The sequence below is a fragment of the Tursiops truncatus genome, chromosome 11 (genome assembly GCF_011762595.2).
Source record: "Tursiops truncatus isolate mTurTru1 chromosome 11, mTurTru1.mat.Y, whole genome shotgun sequence".
In the NCBI taxonomy this organism is placed as follows: Eukaryota; Metazoa; Chordata; class Mammalia; order Artiodactyla; family Delphinidae; genus Tursiops; species Tursiops truncatus.
In genome coordinates, this window is record NC_047044.1 from 68,245,890 (window position 1) to 68,269,779 (window position 23,890).

Here is a 23,890-nt window from a genome sequence, read left to right on the forward strand (position 1 = left end):
AGTGATATTGACCTGTATTTGTGTGTGTGTGTGTGTGTGTGTGTGTGTGTGTGTGTGTATGTGTGTGTGTGAGATATCTTTGTCTAGTTTTGGTATCAGGGTAATGCTGGCCTTGTAGAATGAATTTGGAAGTGTTCCTTCATTGGCAATTTTTTGGACTATTTTGAGAAGGATAGGTGTTGACTTTTCTCTAAATTTTTGATAGAACTCACCTGTGAAGCCATCAGGTCCTGGACTTTCGTTCGCTGGGAGTTTTTAAATCACAGTTTCAATTTCAGTGCATGTGATTGGTCTGTTCATATTTTCTATTTCTTCCTGGTTCAGTCTTGGGAGATTGAACATTTATAGAAATTTATCCATGTCTTCTAGATTATCTAATTAGTTGGCATATAATTGTTAGCAGTAATCTTTTATAATCCTTGTATTTCTGTGGTGTCAGCTGTAACTTTTTCTCTTGCATTTTCACTTTCTTGATAGTGTCTTTTGTGCACCGATGTATTTAATTTTGATGACGTCAAATTTATTTTTTCTGTTCATTTGTACTTTAGGTATCATTTCTAAGAAACTATTGCCCATCCAAGGTTACAAAGGTTCACACTTATATTTTGTTCTAAGAATTTTGTAATTTTAGCTGATACGTTTAGGTCTGTAATCCACTTTGTATTAATTTTTGTATATGATGTGAAGTGGGGTCCAACTTTATCCTTTTGCATGTGGCTATCCAGATGTTCCAACACAATTTTTGGAAAAAACTGTTCTTTCCTCATTGAATTATCTATTACTGAAGAGTTATTTTTGAACTCTGAATTCAGTTCCCTGATCTATGTGCCTATCCTTATATCGTTACCACATAGTCTTGGTCTTATAGTAAGGTAGTTTTATAGTAAGTGTTGAAATCAGGAAGTGTGAGAGAACCAATTTTGCTTTTCCTTTTCAAGATTATTTGCTTGTGCTGTGTCCCTTACATTCCTATATAAATTTTAGGATCAACTTGTCATATTCTGGGTAAACTCCAGCTAGGATTTTATTAGAGATTACGTTGAATCTTGATCAGTTTGGGGAATGTTGCCATCTTAATAATGTCTTCCAATCCGTGAATTGACATGTCTTTCCATTTATTTAGGTCTTATTAATTTATTTCAAGGATGCTTTATAGTTTATAGTTTTCATTGTACAAATCTTACACTTTTTTGGTTAATTTTGTTCCTAAAAATTTTATTAATCTTTTATGCTCCTGAAAATGAAATTATACTCTTAATTTCATTTTCTGCTTGTCCGTTCATAATGTGTAGAGATAGAATTGATTTTTGTATGTTAAACACATTTATTGAGCACAGTTCTTTTTTTGTGTGGATTACTTAGCATTTTCTATATACAGAAGTATATCATTTGCAAATCCAGGTAGTTTTATTTCTTCCTTTAAATCTGGGTGCCTTTTACTTCATTTCTTCCCTAGTTTCCCTGGCTAGAAACTCCAAAACAATGTTGAGTAGAAGTGGTAAAAACAGATATCCTTCTCTTTAGAGGAAAACTTTCAATGTTCATAATTGAATAGGTTAGCTATGGATTTTTTTGTAGATTCTCTTTATTATACCCTCCTATTCTTAGTTTGCTTGGTGTTTGTATAATGAAAATGTGTCAGTTTGTCAAATGCTTTTTTTGCATCTCTTAAGATGCTCATGTGGTCTTTATGAGTCTATTTGTATGATGTATTCCATTGATTGATTTCACATGTTGAAACAATGTTACATTCCTGGGATAAATCTTACTTTGTCATGGTGTATGATCCTTTTTATTTGCTTCTGGGATTGTTTTGCTAGTGTTCTGTTGAGGATTTTTACATCTATATTCACAAGAGATATTGGTCTGTAGTTTTCGTTCCTTGTTATGTCTGCCTAGTTTTGGTATGAGGGAAATACTGGCCTCATATGACAAATTAGGAAGTGTTCTTTTCTATTCTATCTTTTGGAAGTATTTTGGAGGGGGAGGGTGCTAATTCTTTAAACTTTGGGGGGAGTTCACCAATGAAGGCTCTGGTCCTGGGTTTTTATTTGTGTGAGGTTTTTTGTTTATTAATTCCATCTCTTTACTTGTTATAGGTCTACATAGATACACAGATTTCTACACATGTTCTCCCATCTTCCCAGAGTTTGTTGTTACTGCTGTTTGTTGTTGTTTGTTTGTTTGTTCAGTGACTTTTCTGAACTAACTGTAAAGTCTGTATTCTTTGTCTCATGTGATCACTAAAGTCTCTATCTGATTAGTTTTCAACTAATGACTGGGTAGTGATTTCCTGAGATACTTGGAACCAGTAATCTCCAGTCTTTGCCAAGAGGCTCTGTGTGCATGTGTGGGCATCTTCAACACTAGATGAGGCAGTTGACAACTCTTCCTTAACCTTAACTTCCTGCTTGAGCAGAGCCTTGACATCAGCCAGAAATGAGAGTGTAGGTACTTCTCAGATATTTCCTAAGCTTGCACACAGCCCTAGACATGTGCAAACCTTATGTATGTCCATGGCCTTCTAGTTATCTATGACTCTGTTGGAGTTTTTAAAGCCCCTGTGGACATCTCCTTTCCAAGCTTTTCCTTTTAAGCTTTTCTTGGTAGCCCATTGCTTGCCTGACTGTTATCCACTTCCTCTGGAAGCTGCGAAGTTAAACAATAGCCTTTAATTGTGTTAAAAAATGCCTCCAAGGAGAAGGCTTTTAGCACTGGGCAAGTGCTGGGTAAAGTCAAATAGAGACTTGCAAGTGAGGTCTTTCAGAAAACCACTAAACAGTTCAAATAATGACAGTTCTCTGGAAATGAGGCTTAGAAAGATGTCCAATCCCTCTGGTGGCTTCCATGCTTTTGTTTTTCAGTATGTTTGCAGGGCTATTGATTTTCAATCCTCCTATAGAGCTAAAGAGGGGGAATGGGAATAGGGCAAACTAAAACACACAAAGCTCACTGTTCTTACTGAGATTTAGCCTTATTTCTTTAATAAATGCTTCCCGGATTGCTGCAAGCCTTTGGTTAATTTACAGAGCTCTGAAAAAGTTGATTTTCACAAGTTTTGTCAGTTTTCTCATTGCCTTTATAGAAGAGCACGTTTTCAGATGTCCTTGCTCTGCTGTTTTCACCGATGTCACTCACCCCTTGGGGTCTGCTTTGATAGATGGATATTTCTCCTCATCATAGGTTATATTTTCCTGCCTCTTTGCATGCCAGTTAATTTTTTATTGCATGCCATGCATTATGAATTTTACTTTGTTGGCTACTGGATAGTTTTTATTTCTATACGTATATTTTGAGCTTTGTTCCAGAATGCAGTTATTTTGTCTGTAAGAAGTGTGATCTTTTCTTGTCTTGCTCTTAAGATTTTTTATGGGAGACCAGTTCATTGTTTAGTCTAGAGTTAGCTATTCCCCTCTACTGTGGCAAGACCCCTTTGAGTACTCTACCTATTGCTGCATGTATATAAGATTTTCCAGTCTGAATGAAGGGAACAGACACTATATTTGGTCCTGTGTGAGTGCCAGATACAGTGATTCATATGTCATTTATTTACTTAAAAATACTTATTTATTTATGTTGCACCAGGTCTTATTTGAGGCACACGATATCTTTGTTGGGGCATGTGAGATCTTTAGTTGCAGCATATGGGATCTTTCAGTTGTGGCATGAGGACTTCTTAGTTGCGGCATGCGGACTTTTAGTTGTAGCATGCGTGCGGGATCTAGTTCCCCGGCCAGGGATCGAACCTGGGCCCCCTGCATGGGAGCATGGAGTCTTACCCACTAGACCACCAGGGACGTCCCCATATGTCTTTTAATCGGTCCATGCCTTGGCCTCAGTTGGAGTCCTCACATGTTTGCACTGGTCAGAACTCTGCTGTCCCCTTGGGATCCCTTTCCTTGTTCCAAAACCTGGAAACTCTCTCAAGACATTAAGCTGGAGCAATTATAGGGTCACTTTGTTTGTTTCCGTCTCCCAGGGAATCACTGTCCTTTATTGCCTAATGTCCAGTGTCTTAAGAGCCATTGTTTAATCAATACATATTTTGTTCAAGTGTTTTTTTTGTTTTAGGTCAGATGGTAACTCTATTCCTTGTTACTCCTTTTTGTTGGAGTCAGAAATCTATTTGCCCATTCTTTTCTCTGGATCGTTAATTTATATCTAAATCACTTACCTAGTCTAGTCAAATGGTAGTACACATCACATTGTATGTATAGAGATAAATATATGCTAAACTTATATAGAGTTACAAGTACATTAAGACTAATAAATGTCCTTTATTTCAGGTAAGAATGCTTGATATGTTTCATTTCTCCAAAGCTCTGCTTATCAGGAGATAAATTTTCATTCAGTTAAGCTATTCTTTGTAGTGTGACCAAGAAAACAGAAAACAAACAAAGGAACAAACAGAAAAAACATAGGCACTGAATATAGACAATCTATCCTGCATCTGGATCCTTTCCATCCTGGTACAACTCTGTGAAAGTTGCCTAATACCTCTGAACATTTGTTTACCCATCTGTAAATGAGGCTAATAATAGGATTGTTGTGGGGATACCATAACATAGTATATATTAAGCACCTGGAAAGTAGTGGTGCTTAACCCTGGTTAAGTTTAAGAGCATCTTCTTCTCCCTTCGTAACATTGTATTTTTCAGTGTGCAGGTAACTGTGGATTTAGTTACCGACAAAGGATTTCATATTGCATTGGGATCCGATCTACTGAGAAATATAAACTTCATGAGCTGTGGCCTATAGACTATCAAGAATGCCCTGTGCTGCCTTCCCCTCAGGTTTACAAATGCAATTTTAGAACCTGTTTGCATATGGCCACTTGGAAAGTTGGAAAATGGAGCAAGGTCAGTTTATAATTATGAATTTAAAATCTTCTGAATGAGACTTTCTAGTTGTGGGATGCCTACTATTCTGCACTTCTAACTAGATATCAGAGTTGTCTCATACCCCTATTGTCTAACAATCACTTTACCAGTTATTTATCAGTTATCATCTCTTTTTCTAAGTTTGCTATAACCTGCCTTAAGCAGGGACCATAATTAATACTTGTTTCTTTTCCTCAGAGCACCTGGCACAGTGGCTTGCATTTTGAGTAGATGCTTAAGCAATACTTATTGGTTAAGTGAAAAAGTAAATAAATCTAATGTATGAGTAATACAGGTTATTTGCACCATATTCCATTTCCAATTTAATTGATAGAAAGCAAGTAAATATTGCTTTGCAAACAGCATACAACAATGAGTAAAAACTCAGTAGTCTGAATAACCATCATTAATTAATATTTATCAGGTATTAACAATATACTGCTGAGCTAACGATACAAAATAAATGGAAAGGAGCCAGTAACTGAGAAAGAATAGATTCAGTTTCTTAAGGATTAGCCCCACCTGTGACTCTCTAGCCTCCAGGATATTTTTGTGTCTGCAGAAATTCTAGCCATTATTGATCATCAGTTTGTTCCAAAAGGACCTAGCTTGAAAGGAGGAGATATGTATTTACTGGCCTTATTATCCATTATATACTTTACCTTCAAATTTTACTCTGTTCACAGTGCTCTGTGACTTGTGGAGTTGGGGTAATGGAGAGAAGAGTGGAATGCATAGCTGACAATGGTTGGTCCAGTGACTTATGTTTAAAGAGTTTAAAACCAGATGCTCAAAAGAAATGTTATGTCCATGACTGTAAGTACTAGACTTCAAAAATCTAGAACCTAAGTGTTCCTCAGAAGTTTTAATTAAAATCTGAAAATAAATATTTAGAGTAGTCATACACTCCACAAAATGAAAGGTCTGTTTTTTTCAGAATATAACAATATTGGTGTAATTGAGTTAAATTCATGTTGTGTCTGTAATTTGTTCATTGTTGATAAGTTGTACTCACTTGTCCTTGAAGGTAAAACATTTACCAGCTGTAAAGAAATCCAAGTGAAAAACAACATTACCAAAGATGGTGACTATTACCTTAACATTAAAGGAAGAATAATAAAGGTATTATGAAGACAGCTCCTATTTGATTTTAGCATTGACTGTTGACTTTGAAAAAATCTTTTCTAGATCTTTGCATTTTCTCTTTAGATCTATTGTGCTGGCATGCACTTGCAGAACCCCAAGGAATATATATCATTGGTCAAAGGTGAAGAAGACAACTTTTCTGAAGTGTATGGCTTTAGGTATATGCTGTGTTTTGCCTTATCTGTGCATTTTCATGGTCCTTCAAGAGAATTAGAAGTTCCAGAGTTCAGAGTGGTACTTGAATAGCTCCCAGTGTGACAAGTAATTTAGAAACAGGTAGATATATTATGACCTAAGCCAGATGTTGTCCATGCCTGTTCAATAATAAAGATTTGAGCATTAACATGTACTCACAGAGAGACTGACTAAGAAGGATACTATGGGTGAGCAGTGAGACAACAGAGGAGGGAAGAATTTAAGACCTGAGTGTATTTTCATAGAAATCAAATTAATTCCAGTAATAAAAGCTAGGAGAACTACAGCTGAATTATTTTTCCACAAACTGGTCTTGAATTTCCCATTGATCATTTTGTATTTCTTTGACATTTAACTTGTTGAGTGATTTTCATTTCTTTCACATTTAACCTGTTGACCCTAAAATATTGAAGAGTGTGTCTTTTACCTTCCCACCTCCAAAGTTTACCATTTATCTGCATTATGGTCTAATAATGATATCTAATACTAAAATATTTTAATGTTGTTACAGACTGCAAAATCCATATGAATGTCCTTTTAATGGAAGCAGGAGGCAAGACTGTGAGTGTAAAAATGACTACTTGGCTGCTGGACACACTGTTTTCAGCAAAATAAGAATTGATCTTAATTCCATGCAAATTAAAAGTAAGTGCTGAATCTCTATTTGTAAAATGAAAAGTACCTGTTTGCTAATGCAAGTGTAACAATATACTATATGGTATATGTGGTAGCTAGGGTATAGAGAAGGGCCTAGCATTGTACAATAATTACTTAGAATTCTTTTTAAAAAGTTATTAGCTACATAGTTCCAGTGCAATGATACAAACCATGGGAACCCTTAATAAAAATGTAGTGGTAATGACACTGTCATTAGTAAAGATAGTAAGGTTACTGTCACAGTAAAGATCCTGCCCTTCCAAGATATAACAATCTACCTTAAAATCCTCAATTACATTAAAAATAAGGAAGTTAATATCCTCAATGTAGTTGTATAAGCTTTTTTGCAAGGGCTTAAAGTAATAATTAACATTAGCTTCAGGTGACAGTTTGTCTAGTATTTTCTTATACTTTATCTCATTTGATCTTTTTAACAACCCTATACTAGATAAGGCAAAATTTCATCACATTGTTGCAAGTGATGAAATTAAGATGCACTTATAGAATTAAGTGATTGGCCCAATTCATAGTTAGTAACTGGCATTGCAGGGAGATAAAGTCCCACTCACAGATCCCAGATTATGGACCTGCTGCCTTTCTAGGAAGTAATTTATAGTACAGTCAAGTTAAAGTAAATATACTTTATGAAACCTAACATACACTGAGCATCAGACAGTCTGCCCTCCTGAAAATTACATAGTGACATGAAAATGCAAAGAAGTTCATTTCAGAAGCAGAAACTCTAAATCACAATTGAATCACCAGTGCCTAGCACAGTACCTAAACCACAAAAAGAAACAAAACAATGTTTGTTGAGACAGTGAATGCATGAATACATAATCTCTAAATCAGTCATATGACGGTGAACTATTATTGTCAGTAATAGTGGCTACCATTTACTGAACACCCACAATTACTGCTGTGGGGAAGTGTTATAATGCTTTGGTTATGATCATAGACTCTGGAGTTAGATTGCTGGGTGTAAATTCTCTGCATCCAGTTACCAGTCATAATAAGATGGCTCTCAGGTTTTTTTCTTTCTTTTTTTCTGCTTTCTTTCCTTTTTTTTTTTTTTCCGGTTAGGATTAAGAGATAATACTTGTAACATATCTAGTAAATGCCTTGCGAGTAGTAGGTGTTCTATAAACAATGGTTATTATTTAATAATATATGTTGTGTCAGCATTGCTGAGTACATAATGGGCATTTGGGAACTTATTTGCTGTTTAGCAAGCTTTTATCTTTCATCAATTTATCAAACCTGACATTTTGCCAGGCATTGGACTGGGCTCTGAAGATACAATGTTAAATGTATACATTTTCCACTTGCTTTCTCTTTTCCTTCCTCATACTTGTGTGCCAAAAACCCAGTCTTGATTAAATTAAACCTTTCACCTACTCTGCACTTGCACCATGAATCTTGCATGTGGCAAGTAATACACAGCCCTCCTGACTGATCTTACTTTAAATGCATGACTCTTGAGCTTGCACGGACCCTGGTTCATTCCTCCCCAACTCTTCTCAACGTCTGACTCACAGCTTCTCCTCTGGCTTCAAACTTCAAAATTTTCTAATACCTCCACTCCAGTCACTCATTGCTGATGACCTAAACCTTGACCTATAGACTTTGCCTTCTCTCCTGGTCACTGTGGATGAACTATTTCTGCTGCCATCTGAGGCAACCCCTTCTACTTGTGCTCTGAGCTCCTTGCTTTGTACCAACTCAGGACCATTATTTCAGCAAACTTTCCTTTTTCTCTTACATCACCAATTCTTCTTCCATTTCTTTAACTCCAATGACAAATTCTTGATTTTCATTTCATTTGATCCATCTGCAGTCTTTGGTTTCCAGGACTTCTCACTCTCATCATTTGGCTCCTGTCTTGGTCACTCTTTCTCCCATCTTTCTCACTGTTTCTCAACTTGGCTAGTTACTCTTCATTTTATACAACACTGAGTATTGAAGAACTTCAGGACTCAGTCATTCCCTTAAGGATCTCTTTCAACTTATAGATTTCAAATACCATCTATTAAATGACAGTCCCAAATGTATATCCCTAATTCAGACTGCTTCCCTGAATTCCAAGATTCAACTCCCTACTCCGCATATCCACATGAAATCTAATATGTGTCTGACAATGTATCCAAGACTGAACTTTCATTTTTTTTTAATTGGAGTATAATTGCTTTGCCATGTTGTGTTAGTTTCTGCTGTACAATGAAGTGAATCAGTGATATGTATACCTATGCCCTTCCCTCTTGGACCTCCCTCCCACCCCCCCCATCCCACCCATCTAGGTTATCACAGAGCACTGAGCTGAGCTTCCTGTGCTTTATAGCAGGTTCCCACTAGCTATCTATTTTACACATGGTAGTGCATATATGTCATTCCTAATCCCACAGTTTGTCCCACCCTCCCCTTCCCCCACTGCATCCACATGTTCATTCTGCATCTCTATTCCTGCCCTGGAAATAGGTTCATCTGTACCCTTTTTCTAGATTCTACATATATGCGTTAATATATGATATTTATTTTTCTCTTTCTGACTTACTTCACTCTGTATGACAGACTCTAGGTCCATTCACAACTCTACGAAGGAACCAGTCCTTCTACCCAAATTTTTACCATTTCAGTAAATGGCAACTATCAACTTCTAGTTACTCTTGCTAAAACATAGCAATGTCTTTAACTCCTCCCTTTATCTCACACCTATGTGCCATCCATCATCAAATTCTGTCAGGTGAATCATTAACATACATGCTGCTATGCACTGTATTGTGTCCTGCATAATTCATATGATGAAGCCCTAATCCCCAATGTGACAGTGTTTGGTCCTGGGGAGATAATTAGGTCTAGATTAGTTCATGAGGGTAGGGCCATAATTGTAAGATGAATGCCATTATGAAAAAAAGAGGAAAAGACACCAGGACTCTCTTTCTCTGCCATGTGAAAACACAGGAAGAAGACGATCTCCAAGCCAGGAAGGGAGGCTCTCACCAGAACTTGACCGTGTTTGCACCTGCACTTCTTTTGTTTAAGCCCCCCAGTCTGTGATAGTTTGTTAGGGCAGCTTGAGCTAAGACACATGCAAAATCCCACTTTGCCATTATCTCATTTGCTATAACCGTGGGCCAAGTCTATATCATTTTTTTTCACCTGGATTCTTATGCTTACTGACTGGTATTCCTGTTTATTCTGGTAGCACTCAGGTTCCTTTTCACCTTTTCCCCAACTCCTGACCTAGATTCTCTTCTCAATAGAGAATCCAGAGTGATCCCTTAAAACGTAAGCCATGTCTTGTCTTATACATTATCTCATTTCATCTTTTTAATAACCCCAACCTCTGCTCAAAACTCTCCAAACATCTCCCATCTAACTCATAACAGAATTAAAAATCCTGCCGATGGTCAATAAAACTCAATAAGACCTTCCCACCTCCATTACCTTTCTGCTCCTTCCCTCCACACTCCTCCCTTGCATGATCTGGTTCAGACACATTTGTCCCTTTGCTGTTTCTTGAATACATCAAGCATGCCCTCCACCCCTCCTTAAGGCCTTTGCACTTTCTGTTCTATCTGCCTAGAATGATTGTCTTTTGGGTTTACCCCTCAGTTTCTTCCTGGTCTCTGCTTAAATACACCTTCCCAATAAGTTCATCCTGGACCCTCTCCACTCCAAAACTCCGTTTCTTCTCATTCTTTTCCTGCTTTTTTTAAAATTTTTTTCTATAGCATTGATCACCTACAACATATGATAGTATCTACTCTATTACTTGTTTCTCTCTGGTAGCACTCAGGTTCCATCGGCCCCTATGTCATCCACTATTGTGCTCTTACAGTACTTATGATAATGCCCAATACGCAATAGGTTCTAAAGAAATATTTGCTGAATAGAAGTCAACTTTCCTCAAGAAACTATCTTAAGGAAATCTTGAAGACAAATTTGAATTAACCAAAGTGAGGAGAAGGAGTTTCAGGAGGAGACATCATGAACACAGCATGAAATGGTGAAGCATTTTGGTTCCACTAGAGAATAAGGAGTAGTCTAGTTTTGTCTAAGCATAAATTGAATGGAGGTTGGGGGATAGCCGCTTATTAAAGAAGTTCCCAGAAAGCAGATCATGAAGAACAACGTGTACTAAACTATACAACTGAATTTATCTTTTAAGTTATGGGGACCTTTGGGGTAAAAGTATAAACAGGGGAGGGAACAGGCTCAGTTGGAGAGAGAGCAAATTGTATCCATGAAGATATTTAGGAAGCTAATATAATAGTTCAGATAGAAGGTGATAAGGACCTAAATTAGGGACTTGGTTCAGAACAGAGAACCTGAGAAAAATATTAAAGAGGTACACTCCATGATTTTCCAACAGATGGAATATGGGGATTTGTGGCATGGAATATTTAGAAAGAGTTCCAAAATAACTGGGTAGATGCTGATATAGTTCAATGAGATGAGAAATATAGCAGGGGGAATATGTTTGGAGAAAAATATAATGCATTTAGCTTTGGACATGTTAAGCGAGAGCTATCTGTGGGTTATCCAGGGAATGATGGAGGAGATAATAGCAAAGGCTAATTTGAAAACTGTGTCAGTTTGCCCAGCCTAACCCTAAGTACCATGCATAAGCAATGGTGTGCGGATAAATGTTTAACAACCAGCTCTTAACAATCAGGAAAAAAAAAGTTTGATTTGTAGGTTTTGCCAGTTTCCATGGGGTATATATTCCCACCATGGCCAATTTTAAGCTACCAACATGAGCTCATTATGCATGGAGTTGGGAAGAGACACACACAATTGGTTCTCATGATTTGGTACAAGCTGACTCTGGCACACCATGGAAGGCCTGCTGGCTTTGGAAGCTGCCCTTGGAGATATGATAAATATTTCCAGAAATGCTACCTTTGGGGATTGCCTCTAGGGGACTGGCGTCATCATGAGGGCATGCAGTGATCTTGCAGTCCTCCTGAAAGATATTTGAAACAACATTAGCAGAGGTGAGAGCCACCGACTGCATGAGCATTAGTTGGGATGTTACTTAAGTGATTCAAGCATGAATAAGTGATTGTACCAGCTAACCTTTAGGGTTCCTCCCAACCTATTTTTGAGCCAATGACTCTTTCTTTCTGATACTTTATATGGAATCCCCAGCATTGTTGCCAGTCAAGAAATTTTGCTAATAACAATAGCAAAAGTAAGATTAGAAAGAATGAAATAGTAATAGAAGAAATCAAAGAAAATGGCACACTTTTTACCTTCATGTTTTTGAATTCTCTAAATGAATTGATATGCATACTCTCTATAAGTACATATATGTTGCTTTATCATAATTTATCTTTAACTAATGTTTTTTCCTCTGTAATTTTGCTCCTTATGCCACTTTATCTATTTTAGATATTCACTATGATGTAAAATACGATAGAGCATTTATTTAGCTTTTAAAACATATGGATTAGTTACAGATGTCCCTGTCATATTTTAGAGCAATTTATGAGGTGAACATTTTTATATTAAGTAAAAATTTGAGAGCCTGATCTATATTATGTACTACAATTGTGCAACATTTTTGCTTAAAATTTTGGATTAGTTATATGAATGTATTTAAGAATGTAATATGAAGATTGCATGTTTTGCAATGAAGATGTGAAAACATACAATGTCTCAGTGCTAAAGAATTTCATTTATTATTTTCTAGCTACAGACCTTCTTTTTGCCCAGACAGTATTTGGAAATGCAGTTCCATTTGCCACAGCTGGAGATTGCTATAGTGCAGCCAGATGCCCACAGGTATTTCATAGTTGATTATTTTTTCTCGCTGAGTAAAGTTAATACTGTTTCTCTTCATTCACTTTCTTGACCAAAATACTGCAAGAAACATAAGTAAATAGAAAATGCAAACTTCTGACGTGAAATTCATTTCAAAGGTTATAGATAAACTTTGGAGGAAAAGCATCTTTACCAGTACCAGGTTTGTGTGAAGGGTGTAATAATAAGAATTTTAAATTGTTTAGATCCTGTTTCTCCTTCCATGATGCTTTATCACTGTCAATCTTTCGACTTAGTCCATAGAAATGAATGGACATAAGTTACAAGGTAAAGGAATGGATCACAAACATGTGACTTTCATACACTGCTGCTAACAACAGTTATATTAGCTGTTTGGGCCTGTAACATTCTCAGAATAACTTTCTATTACTGTGAAATAATACATTTCCATGTATTTATTCTTGTTTTTATCCTTTCTTTCGCAGAGTTCTCTTTGCACACCCTTTTATGTCATTTTTGAGCTTTCCAGTACAAAGTGTGCTTCCTAGAAGAAATTTGCTGTCTCATTTTTTTAACATAGGATTTTATAAATTCTGTGTGAATAACATTTTTTATGATAAGATACAGAGACATAAGCTAGGTGAATATACCATTATTAGGTAGATTTATAGATTAATGAAAAATCCTGCCCAGGAGATAGTAATTATAATAATGATTTCATTTTGAAGAGAACTAGCTAAAGGGTTTGCCATAGCCCTCTCTTCTAAGAATTTCTCATTCACAGTTTTCATCCTATGACATAGAAAGTATGCTTATGCTAAAAAGAGAGGGCATTTTCTGTATTAGAGAAGGACACTTAAAGGAGTTCAAAAGACACTAGAACTACAGGCTGAAATGAATATGAAAGAAGTTAACTGGAATAAATATATAAATCTTAGGTCCATAAATGCAAGTAGAACCTGGCAATGTCATATAAAAAGACCTAGGTGTTTTATTCAACCACCATGAGTTCAATATAACTAGTGTAGATCAAGTAGTAATTTCTTTTTTCTTTTTTTTTCATATTGAGTTATTTTTATTGGCTGGCATAATACAAGGATTATTTTCCTCTTCACGGAACAAAATGTGATACCACATTTCTTTACAATTAAATTAAGGCTAAAGAACAACAAAGACATTATGATTCATATGATGCATTGGAAACATATTGTCTGTGCTCCACTTGAGCAGAGGGTAGAATGCCTTTACTTTGTTTCTTTATGAAATGCCAGGTTTTCAGGGCAAATCCTATTAAGGGGTTTTAGTTCCTGCCTGATATTTTGCTTCTCTGCCAGCTGCCACTGCATTGGAGATGCCTCAGGATTGTTCAGCCCATGGTTGGACTTGATTTAGAAATTAAAACTACCAAATTGGGGAAATGTGTCCATTCATTCTTTCTCATCTATTTATCCATCCAATATCTATCATATCTATAATATTATATGGCCCACGTACCGAAAAAAAAAAATTTCTGTCTGGGAAAGATAAATTTTTAATCTATCTAGGAGTAGAAGGTGACAATCAGGAAAAAAAGGAAGGTTTAAATTTCATTATGTTAGGAAAATGAAGAAGGTAGCCAGGAAAATGGTGGGAGGTTATGATAACTACTATTAAATATGTAAGGAGCTCCATGAAAGAGGAGTGACTTCAGTATGTGTTACTCAAGGAGACGTTAATAGGGCAGATTCCAGCTCAAGATAAAGAAGACTTTTGACAAGGAGAATTGCCCAAGAAGAGACCACCCCCCCAAAAAAAAATCCGAGGCCTCAACAAATCACTAATTTTTGCCAATATTTTTGTAAATTGATCTTGTATTCTGCAACCTTGCTGAATTCATTTATTAGTTGTAATAGTTTTTTATTGGATTCCCCGGGATATTCTATATACATAGTAATGTCACACACAAATAATTTTACTTCTTCCTTTGCAATCTGGATGCCTTTTATTTCTTTACCTTGCCTCATTACACTAGCTAAAACTTCCAGGATAGTGTTGAGTAGAAGTGACAAGAGTGGACATCCTTGTCCTATTCTTGATTTCAGAGGGAAAGCATTCAGTCCTTCATCATTGAGTGTGTTAGCTATGAGTTTTGTAGATGCCTTTGATTAGATTGAGGAAGTGCCCTTCTTTTCCTAATTGAAGTGGTGTTATCATGACTGTTGGATTTTGTCAAATGCTCCTTCTGCATCTGTTGTGATGATCCTGTGGTTCTTGTCCATTACCATTGTGATATGGTGTATCACACAGCTTGATTTTTTTTTTTTTTTTTTTTTTTTTTTGCGTTACGCGGGCCTCTCACCATTGTGGCCTCTCCCGTTGCGGAGCACAGGCTGCGGACGCGCAGGCTCAGAGGCCATTGCTCACAGGCCCAGAGGCCATGGCTCACAGGCCCAGCCGCTCCGCGGCATGTGGGATCCTCCTGGACCGGGGCATGAACCCGCATCCCTTGCATCGGCAGGCGGACTCTCAACCACTGCGCCACCAGGGAAGCCCACTGATTGATTTTTGTATGTTGAAACAATCTTGCATTCCTGGGGAAATCCCACTTGGTCATGAGGTCTAATCCTTTTTATATGTTGCTAGATTTTCCTCTGTATTCAGAAGAGATATTGGCCTATCATTTTCTTTTTTTGTGATGTCTTTTTCTGGTTTTGGTATCAGGGAAGTACTGGCTCCATAGAATAAATTGGGAAGTGGTCCCTCCTCTTCTACTTTTTCGGAAGAGTTTGTGAAAAATTAATGTTTGGTAGGATTCACCAGCAAAGCCATCTGAGCTCAGACTTTTCTTTGTGAAAGTTGTTTTATTTACTAATTCAGTCTCTTTACTTACTGTAGATCTTTTCAGATTTTCTACTTCTTCTTGAGTCTGTTTTGGTAAGCTTATGTTTTTTGTGTTTGCTTTTAGGAATTTGTCTATTTCACCAAAGTTATCTAATTGGTTGGCATGTAATTGTATGTAATATTCCATATAATCCTTTATATTCCTGTGAGATTCACAATCACGTCCCCTCTTTGATTCCTGATTTTAGAGCTTTGAGTCTCCTCTCTCTTTTCTTGGTCTGTCAATTTTGTTCTTTTCAAAAATCCAACTTTTGATTTTATTGATTTTCTCTGTTATTTTTCTCTTCTTTGTTTCATCAATTTCCACTCTATTCATCATCATTTCTTTCCTTCTGCTTGCTTTAGATTTAATTTGCTCTCCTTTTTTTCAGTGCTTTAGGTGGAAGGTTAGGTCATTGGTATGAGATCTTTTTTCTCTTTTAATATAGGCATTAGCAACTGTAAATTTTCCTTTAAGCACTTCTTTTGCAGCATCCCTGAAGTTTTGGTATGTTGTGAATTCATTTTCATTCATCTTAAAGTATCTTCTATTATCACTTGTGGTGTCTCATTTGACTCACTGGTTATTTAGGAGTGTGGTGTTTAAGTCCCATGTATTTGTGAATTTCCCACATTTCCTTCTGTTATTGATTTCTACTTTCATTCCATTGTGGTTGGAAAACACACTTTGTATTATTCAATCTTTTAAAATTTATTGAGGCTTGTTTTATACATAGCATATGGCTATCCTGGAAAATGTTCAATATGTGCTTGGAAAGAATGTGTGTTCTGTTGTTGTTGGGTGAAGTGTTCTGTAGATGTCTGTCAGGCCTTGTTGGTTGAAAGTATTGTTCAACTCTTCCATTACCTTGTTGATCTTCTGCCTAGTTATTCTATCTATGGAAACTTTGCAGCTATTATTGCTGAATTGTCTGCTTCTCACTTCAATCCTTTTGTTTCATTTATTTTGTATTAGATTTATTTACCTTGTGATTTTGTTGTACATGACTGTATGCTGTAATTGTCATAATATCCTGATATAGTGACCCTTATATCATTATAAAATGTTCTTCTTTATCTGTAGTACCATTTTGTTTTGTTTTGTTTTAAAGTCTAATTTATCTGATATTAGAATGGCTACTCAGGCTGCTTATAGTACATGGTATATATGTTTTCATCCCATTTGCTTTTAACCTATATATTTTTGGATCCTAAAAGTGTCTCCTACAGGGAGTACCTTGTTGAATCTCTGCCTTTTGATTGGATTGCTTAATGTTGTAACTGATATGTCTGGATTTATCTTTGCCATTTTACTTTTTGTTTTTATAGGTCTTGTATTGTTTTTGTCTCTTCTTTACTGCTTTTTTTATTCAGTGAACATTTTCTAGTGTAACATTTTAATTTCCTTAATAATTTTCTCACTATATTTTAAATTGCTTTCTTAATGGTTGCTCTAGGGCTTACAATGTACATCTTAACTCTACTCCAGAATCTTCTCCAGAATTATACTACCTAATTGCAGTGACATATAGAAACATTACTCCTATATATACTCTTTTTCCTCTTCCCTTTTTTTGTTTTTCTTTTGCAGTACGTGGGCCTCTCACTGTTGTGCCCTCTCCCATTGCGGAGCACAGGCTCCGGACGCACAGGCTCAGCGGCCATGGCTCACGGGCCCAGCCGCTCCACGGCATGTGGGATCTTACCGGACCGGGGCACGAACCCGTGTCCCCCGCATCGGCAGGCAGACTCTCAACCACTGCGCCACCAGGGAAGCCCTCTTCTTCCCTTTTTTTGTTGTTATATTTGTTGTCCATATACCTACCTGTGTAACAAACCACAATACATTTTTATAGTGTTACTTTATATAATTTTATATCTTTTAGAGATAAGAAATGAGAGAACTTATATTTCATTGAGTTTTTTACATGAGCCTTTTTATTTAGCATTTCTAGTTCTCTTCATTTCTTCCTGTGGTTCTGAGTTATCAGCTGCTGTCATTTAATTACTGCAAAATAGCTTTGCTTCCATCTGCTTTATTTGTGGCATTATTATCAAATATACTACATTTCTATATTATACTGGTCAGTAGTATAATTACATACATATTGGTTTATATAATTGCTTTTTAAACAAGAGAATAAAGAAAAAGAAATATGCAATTATAGTGTCTTTTATGATTACTACAATTACCTCTACTAGTACGCTTTGGTTGTTTTGTATTGTCTGATGTCACTTGACTTCAGCCTGAAAAACTTCCTTTAGTATGTCTAATAATAACTAGTATGTCTGCTAATAACAAATCCTCTCAGTTTTGTCTATCTGAGAATGTCTTTATTTTGCATTCATTCTTGAGAGATTGATTTTCTAGAAAATTATTTTACAGTTTTTATTTTTCAGCACTTTAAATATGCCATCCCACTGTCCTCTGGCTTCTAGAACTCAGCTATTTATCTTACTGGGATTCCCACATATGTGATCATTTTTCTCTTGATGCTTTCAGTTTTTTTGTTTTTTTTTTTTTGACTTTCAGCGTCTTTACTGTGACATATCTGGATGTAGATCTCTTTGTGTCTCCTTAACTTGGAGTCTGTTGAGCTTCTTAGATGTGTAGGTTAATGCATTTCATGAAATTTAGACAGTTTTCAGCCATTATTTCTTCAAATATATTTTCTGCTCTATTTGGTACTTCCATCATGCATATGTTGGTGCACTTAATGGCGTCCCTTTATTTCTCTGAGGCTTTATTCATTTTTTCTTCATTCTTTTTTCTATTTTTCAGATTGTTTCATCACTATTGATATCTTTTCAAGTTTGCTGATTATTCTGCCAGCTCAAATCTACTGATCGATCTGCTCTAGTGAATTTATTATTTTGGTTATTGTACTTTTAAACTCCTGAAGTTGTCCTTTGGCTCTTTTTATAAATATAATTTTTATTTCTTTATTGACAGTCTCTCTTTGATGAGACATTATTATCATACCTTCCTTTACTTTTTTAAACACAGTTTTCTGTAGTTCTTTGGGCATATTTATAATAGGTACTTTGAAGTCTTTATCTGCTTAGCCTGACATCTGAAACCTCTCAAAGGCAGTTTCTGTTGCCTTTTCCCCTGTATATGAGTCATCCTTTCCAGTTTCTTTGCATGTTTCACAATTTTTTGTTGAAAACTGGGCATTTTAGATAAGATATTTTAGCAACTGTGGATACTAAGTTTCCCCTTCCCTCTAGGATTTGTTGTTTGCTTGCTTATGTATTTGTTTAGCTCTTTGGCTGGGCTATTTCAGGGACATCTATTTCCCCTGTGGTGTGCAGCCTTTAATGTCACTCCTCAGAGGGCTCAGCCTTGGACATGTACACTGTCACCCCAATCCTCCTGGAATGACAGTGTTTTTAGTTGGCCTGTCTTTGATGAAGTTTCTAGATGGCCTGCCTCTACTGATATCACACTCAGCTCTTAGCTTCCACTAATTAGTATATGATCACTTTGTTCTTTCAGTAACATCCTGGAGGCATAAATTACTACATGGTCTGATCCAATTAAACTCAGGCCCCTTGGCCAGGGTAGTCTTATAGGTCAGTCTTTGAGGTCAGGTCAGACTTCAAGAGGAGCTCTTCTTGGCTGTCTCTTTCCCTGGTTTTCTCTGATAAACTGAGCTTTGACCTACCATTTGGCTTCTTGCTCTCATCCAGTTACCCCCATCCTCCTCTTAACTGCACACCACTAAAATCTTATTTTCAATATGCCCTTTAGGCTTAAATTTCCCCATGTTCAGTCCCAAATAAGCTCAGTCTCCTTAGGAAAAGCTATGGAATTTTCTGTTCTTACAGATTGATTTTCCCCCAAGGAAGGACCTTTGCACCAATTCTGTGGATTGAGTGGGTAGAACCCACCTTGCAGAGTAACATCCCCCATCTATAAGCAGAATGCTGGGTAATGGCAACATCCCCTGGTCTTCTTGGCTTGCCTTGCTCAGCATGGAACTTCTGCCCTACCAGTGATTTTGAGTGGGACTGACTCAGGCCTTGTGTTCTTGGGCTGCCATGCCTGGGACAGATCTTCTGATCTATGAGCAGGGACTGAGTGGTGGAAGGGAGCTTCAGAATCTCCGCCATTCTTGCCTCTAAGACAGCTTCAGCAACACAGAGCTGGGTGAGATGAGGAGTGCTGGTGTCCCCCAACCCCCGCCGCCCCCCACACACCCTAGGAGAAAGCTTAGCCCTAGCAGAGAGCTGGGGGAAATACAGTCCTGTGTTCGTAGCTGCACCCACGAAGAGTAGAACTGTCATCTTGCTGAGGTGGGGAAGAGAGGACAGGTCATGGTTCAGATGTCACAGATGCTTACTGTTCTTACCTAGATTTCATAGATTTTCCCGAATAAATGTTTCTCCATTTTTTTGTATAGCCTTAGGACAATTTCAAGAGACTTGAAATGGTTTTGTATTTTATATATTTTTTATATTTGAAATTAAACATTTTATTTTGAGGTAACTGTTGACTGACATGTAGTTCTAAGGAATAATACAGAGATCCCATGTACCCAGTTTCCCCAAATGGTAACATCTTGCATGATTATAGTATAATATCACAACTAGGATATTGACATTTCTACATCAATATACAGAACATTTTTATCACCACAAGAACTTTATTTTTTTTAATTTAATTTAATTTAATATTTGGCTGCATTGGGTGTTCATTGCTGTGTGCGGGCTTTCTCTAGTTGCAGCAAGTGAGGGCTACTCTTCATTGCGTTGCACAGGGTTCTCATTGTGGTGGCTTCTCTTGTTGCGGAGCACAGGCTCTAGGCACGCAGGCTTCAGTAATTGTGGCATGCAGGCTCAGTAGTTGTGGCTCTCAGGCTCTAGAGTGCAGGCTCAGTAGTTGTGGCGCATGGGCTTAGTTGCTCCACGGCATGTGCGATCTTCCCGGACCAGGGATCGAATCCGTATCCCCTGCACTGGCAAGTGGATTCTTAACCACTGCGCCATCAGGGAAGCCCCACAAGAACTTTTATAATGACAACTACTTCCCTCCTACCACCAGCCTCACTTTATCCTCTAGCAACCACTAATCTAGCCTTCATTTCCATAATTTTTGTCTTTTCAAAGATGTTATATAGGTGGAATCATACTAGTATGTATGTCTAGAACTAGCATTATTTTGAAGAGTGGTGATAGTGGACATGCTTTAACTGCTTCTGATCTTAGGGGGAAAGCATTCAGTCTTTCACCATTAACTGTAATGTTAGCTATAGATTTTTGGTAAGTGTTCTTTATCAAGTTGAAGGAAGTTCCCCTCTATTCCTATTTTTCTCTGTTGTTTCACTGAAGAAAGAGTCCACAGGTCTCCTCAAAAGCCATTCCAAATGTGCTCCCTCTATTGGCTATATTTTTTAAGGTACACAGCTTTGCAGAGGAATCTCAGGTTCTCATTCAATCTTTGAGCCTGGTTAGCTCTATTCATGTCCATTCTTCTCCTTCCCTGCTTCGCTCATGTTGGCCTACCAGATGATTGGTCTCCCTGCAAAACGGTGACTCTCTGACCTACATCTTTTATTTAGTTCTCTTCCCAGGACTATGCTTTTCCTGATGAACTCCCCCTTCTGAAGTCTTACACTATGTCTCTTTGAACAGTTGTTCTAAGGTCAAGGATGTGTATTCTAAAACTTTTAGCACTTTAAACAATCTTTTCTTTCACATATGGATATTTAAAATAGCTTTTCCATTTTGACCCTTTTAAATGGAGATTATTCAGTCTCCAATGACCAACCCATGTCAAGACTGGTCAACTTTGTCCAACAATCCATATTCCTTCTAATCAATGCCTTCTGGTCATATACTTGATATGATTAGAAAGAAGTAAATTAGAAAGAAGTAAATGCCACCTAGAGATGTGAAGAGTGTGCTACAAGGTACTATTACCTCGGAAAGGTCATGACATTCTGGTAATCTGGTCCTTTTCATTACATGTTGAATTGAATAAATCTGGTCAATGAGACATCAACAAAATTCACAGGAGACTGATATACAAATAAGTAATATAACTGTCAAGTGGAATCAAAACTCCTTTTATCTCATTAGTAAACTTTGCTTATAGAAAATATCTTAACAGAAAACTAATTATTATAAACAGTATATTTCTCAATGAGCATGAAATCAGAATAAGAGATCTTAGCACAATCAAGTTTTTAAATGATAAAACATATTTTCAGTAATTTCTAACTCCATTACTCCAATTTTTATGTAACCCCATTTTTCCCTACAATATCTTAAGAAAAGTACATAGTTATAAACTGGGTAACCCCAATTTACAGTTGGAGAAACAGACACTCTGTGTCAACAACCTGTACAAGATCCTTGAGGAAGTCAGAGGTAGCCCCAGTGTAGTAATAAAATGCTCCTCTCTGCTAGTCAAGGTGAGATGGCTCTTCCACTTAGTTTGCATTTCTGGAATGCAAAGCTCTATTTCCAAAATTAGATGTTATTGGGCATAGGTATGTGCTGTCAAAAAAAGGTATGCCCATTTTTTTCAGTCTGTATTCAAGTGCCTGAAGTTACTGTTACCAAAAATACAAACTGTCAAGTATTCTTGAAGCTATTCTGTCAAATATATAAACCAGATTCTGTGTTAAGTTATATAAGATTTGCATGAATACTCTCCAGATGTTTGATGTCACAGAAAGAACTTATTCTGTTGTTTGGGATTCCTCAAAACCATATTCTCTTTGTTTGCATATGACAGGGCACCCCGGGACATGAATGCTAAAAAGAAAATGGACACATATGGCACTCTCTAGGGAAAATAAACTTTGCCACATTGTAATATAAGATGAAGTTAAGGAGTGTGATGTGACTTTAGAATATATATATATATATATATATATACCTCAAAAGTGAAGTAAAATGTTCGGTACTTTTCACAGAGCCATAAAAAAAAAACCAAAAACGCAATGTGTATCTCTTTAGCTGTTTTGTAATTAATGTTGATTACATGAGAGCAAGAGAAATAACCAATGCCAGAGGATCATGGCCAGCATCCATTTTAAGTATTCAGAGCCAGTTTTTACATATTTTGAACGTGTATTCTTTATTATCAGACTGCAGAGTTTGATATATATGCGTAAGATCTACCCTTTTATTTATATTGTTTAGATCATCTCTCTCCTTATTTTTGCCTGCTTGATCTATTTTGTTATTAAAAGTGGTATATTAAAATTTCCTATGATTAGGATGTTTCTACCTATGTCTCCTTTCATCTCTTGTAGTTTTGTTTCATAAAAGTTGCTGTGTTTGGGCTTCCCTGGTGGCGCAGTGGTTGAGTGTCCGCCTGCCGATGCAGGGGACGCCGGTTCGTGCCCCGGTACGGGAAGATCCCACATGCCGCGGAGCGGCTGGGCCCGTGAGCCATGGCCGCTGAGCCTGCGTGTCCGGAGCCTGTGCTCTACAATGGGAGAGGCCACAACAGTGAGGGGCCCGCATACCGCGATAAAAAAGAAAAAAAGTTGCTGTGTTATTTGATGCATAATACTCACATATTACGTCTTCATTGTGGATTATGGTTTTTAGCACTTCTTTGTCATGTTTTCCTGATTTCATACTTGAATTCTATTCTACCTTATCAGGATTTGCTACCCCTGTTCTCTATGTACATTTTCCTGGTATACTTTTGCACATGCTTTTAGTTTTGGCCTTTATGAGTCACTTTAAGTGTGTCTATTACATATAGCATGTACTTGGGTTTTGTTTGCAAGTCAATTGGAAATTTTTTTCTTTAAATAGGTGTTATATTCATTCACATCTTAAGGTGAAAAAAACACAATAAAATTGCCTTTATTAGTATACAGTTTTAACATACATACAGATTCATGTTACTTTACCATAATCTGAATATAGTATAGGTCCCTCACATTTCCTCCATGGAGTCAGTTCCTCCCTCCCACCTAACTCCTGGTACACACTGATCTTTTTTCTGTTGCTTTAGTTTTGCATTTTCTGAGATGACATAGATATGTGTTATAAATGGAATCACACAATATGTAACCTTTTGAGATTGACTTCCTTCACTCAACATAATGCCTTTGAGGTCCATCTGTGTTTTTGCATGTGTCAATAATTTTTTCTTCCTTATTTCTGAGCATTATTCCATCAAATGGATGTCATACAGCTGTCCTACAGTTTGTTCATTTGTTGGAAGAAAATGAGTTGTTTATAGTTTTTGGAGATTATGAATAGAGCTGAGATGCACATTTGCATACAGGTTTTTGTGTGAACGTACATTTTCATTTCTCTGGGATAAATGCCTATGAGTGAAATTGTAGGGTCACATGATATGTGTATGTTTAACTTTATAGGAAACTGCTAAACTGTTTGATACAGTGGCTGTA

General features: G+C 36.9%; 1 protein-coding gene across 8 annotated transcripts in view; it reads left to right on the plus strand.

Annotated features, from left to right (window-relative positions):
* The window catches only part of ADAMTS20 (ADAM metallopeptidase with thrombospondin type 1 motif 20), a 194,839-nt gene that overhangs the window by 163,952 nt on the left and 6,997 nt on the right, over positions 1-23,890 (plus strand). For all 8 annotated transcript variants that reach the window (XM_073788803.1, XM_073788804.1, XM_073788805.1 and 5 more), the window contains 6 exons: positions 4,659-4,859; positions 5,567-5,696; positions 5,908-6,002; positions 6,090-6,184; positions 6,733-6,866; positions 12,574-12,665. In XM_073788803.1, the coding sequence (XP_073644904.1) occupies positions 4,659-4,859; positions 5,567-5,696; positions 5,908-6,002; positions 6,090-6,184; positions 6,733-6,866; positions 12,574-12,665 (747 nt within the window). The remainder of the gene's footprint in view (positions 1-4,658; positions 4,860-5,566; positions 5,697-5,907; positions 6,003-6,089; positions 6,185-6,732; positions 6,867-12,573; positions 12,666-23,890) is intronic.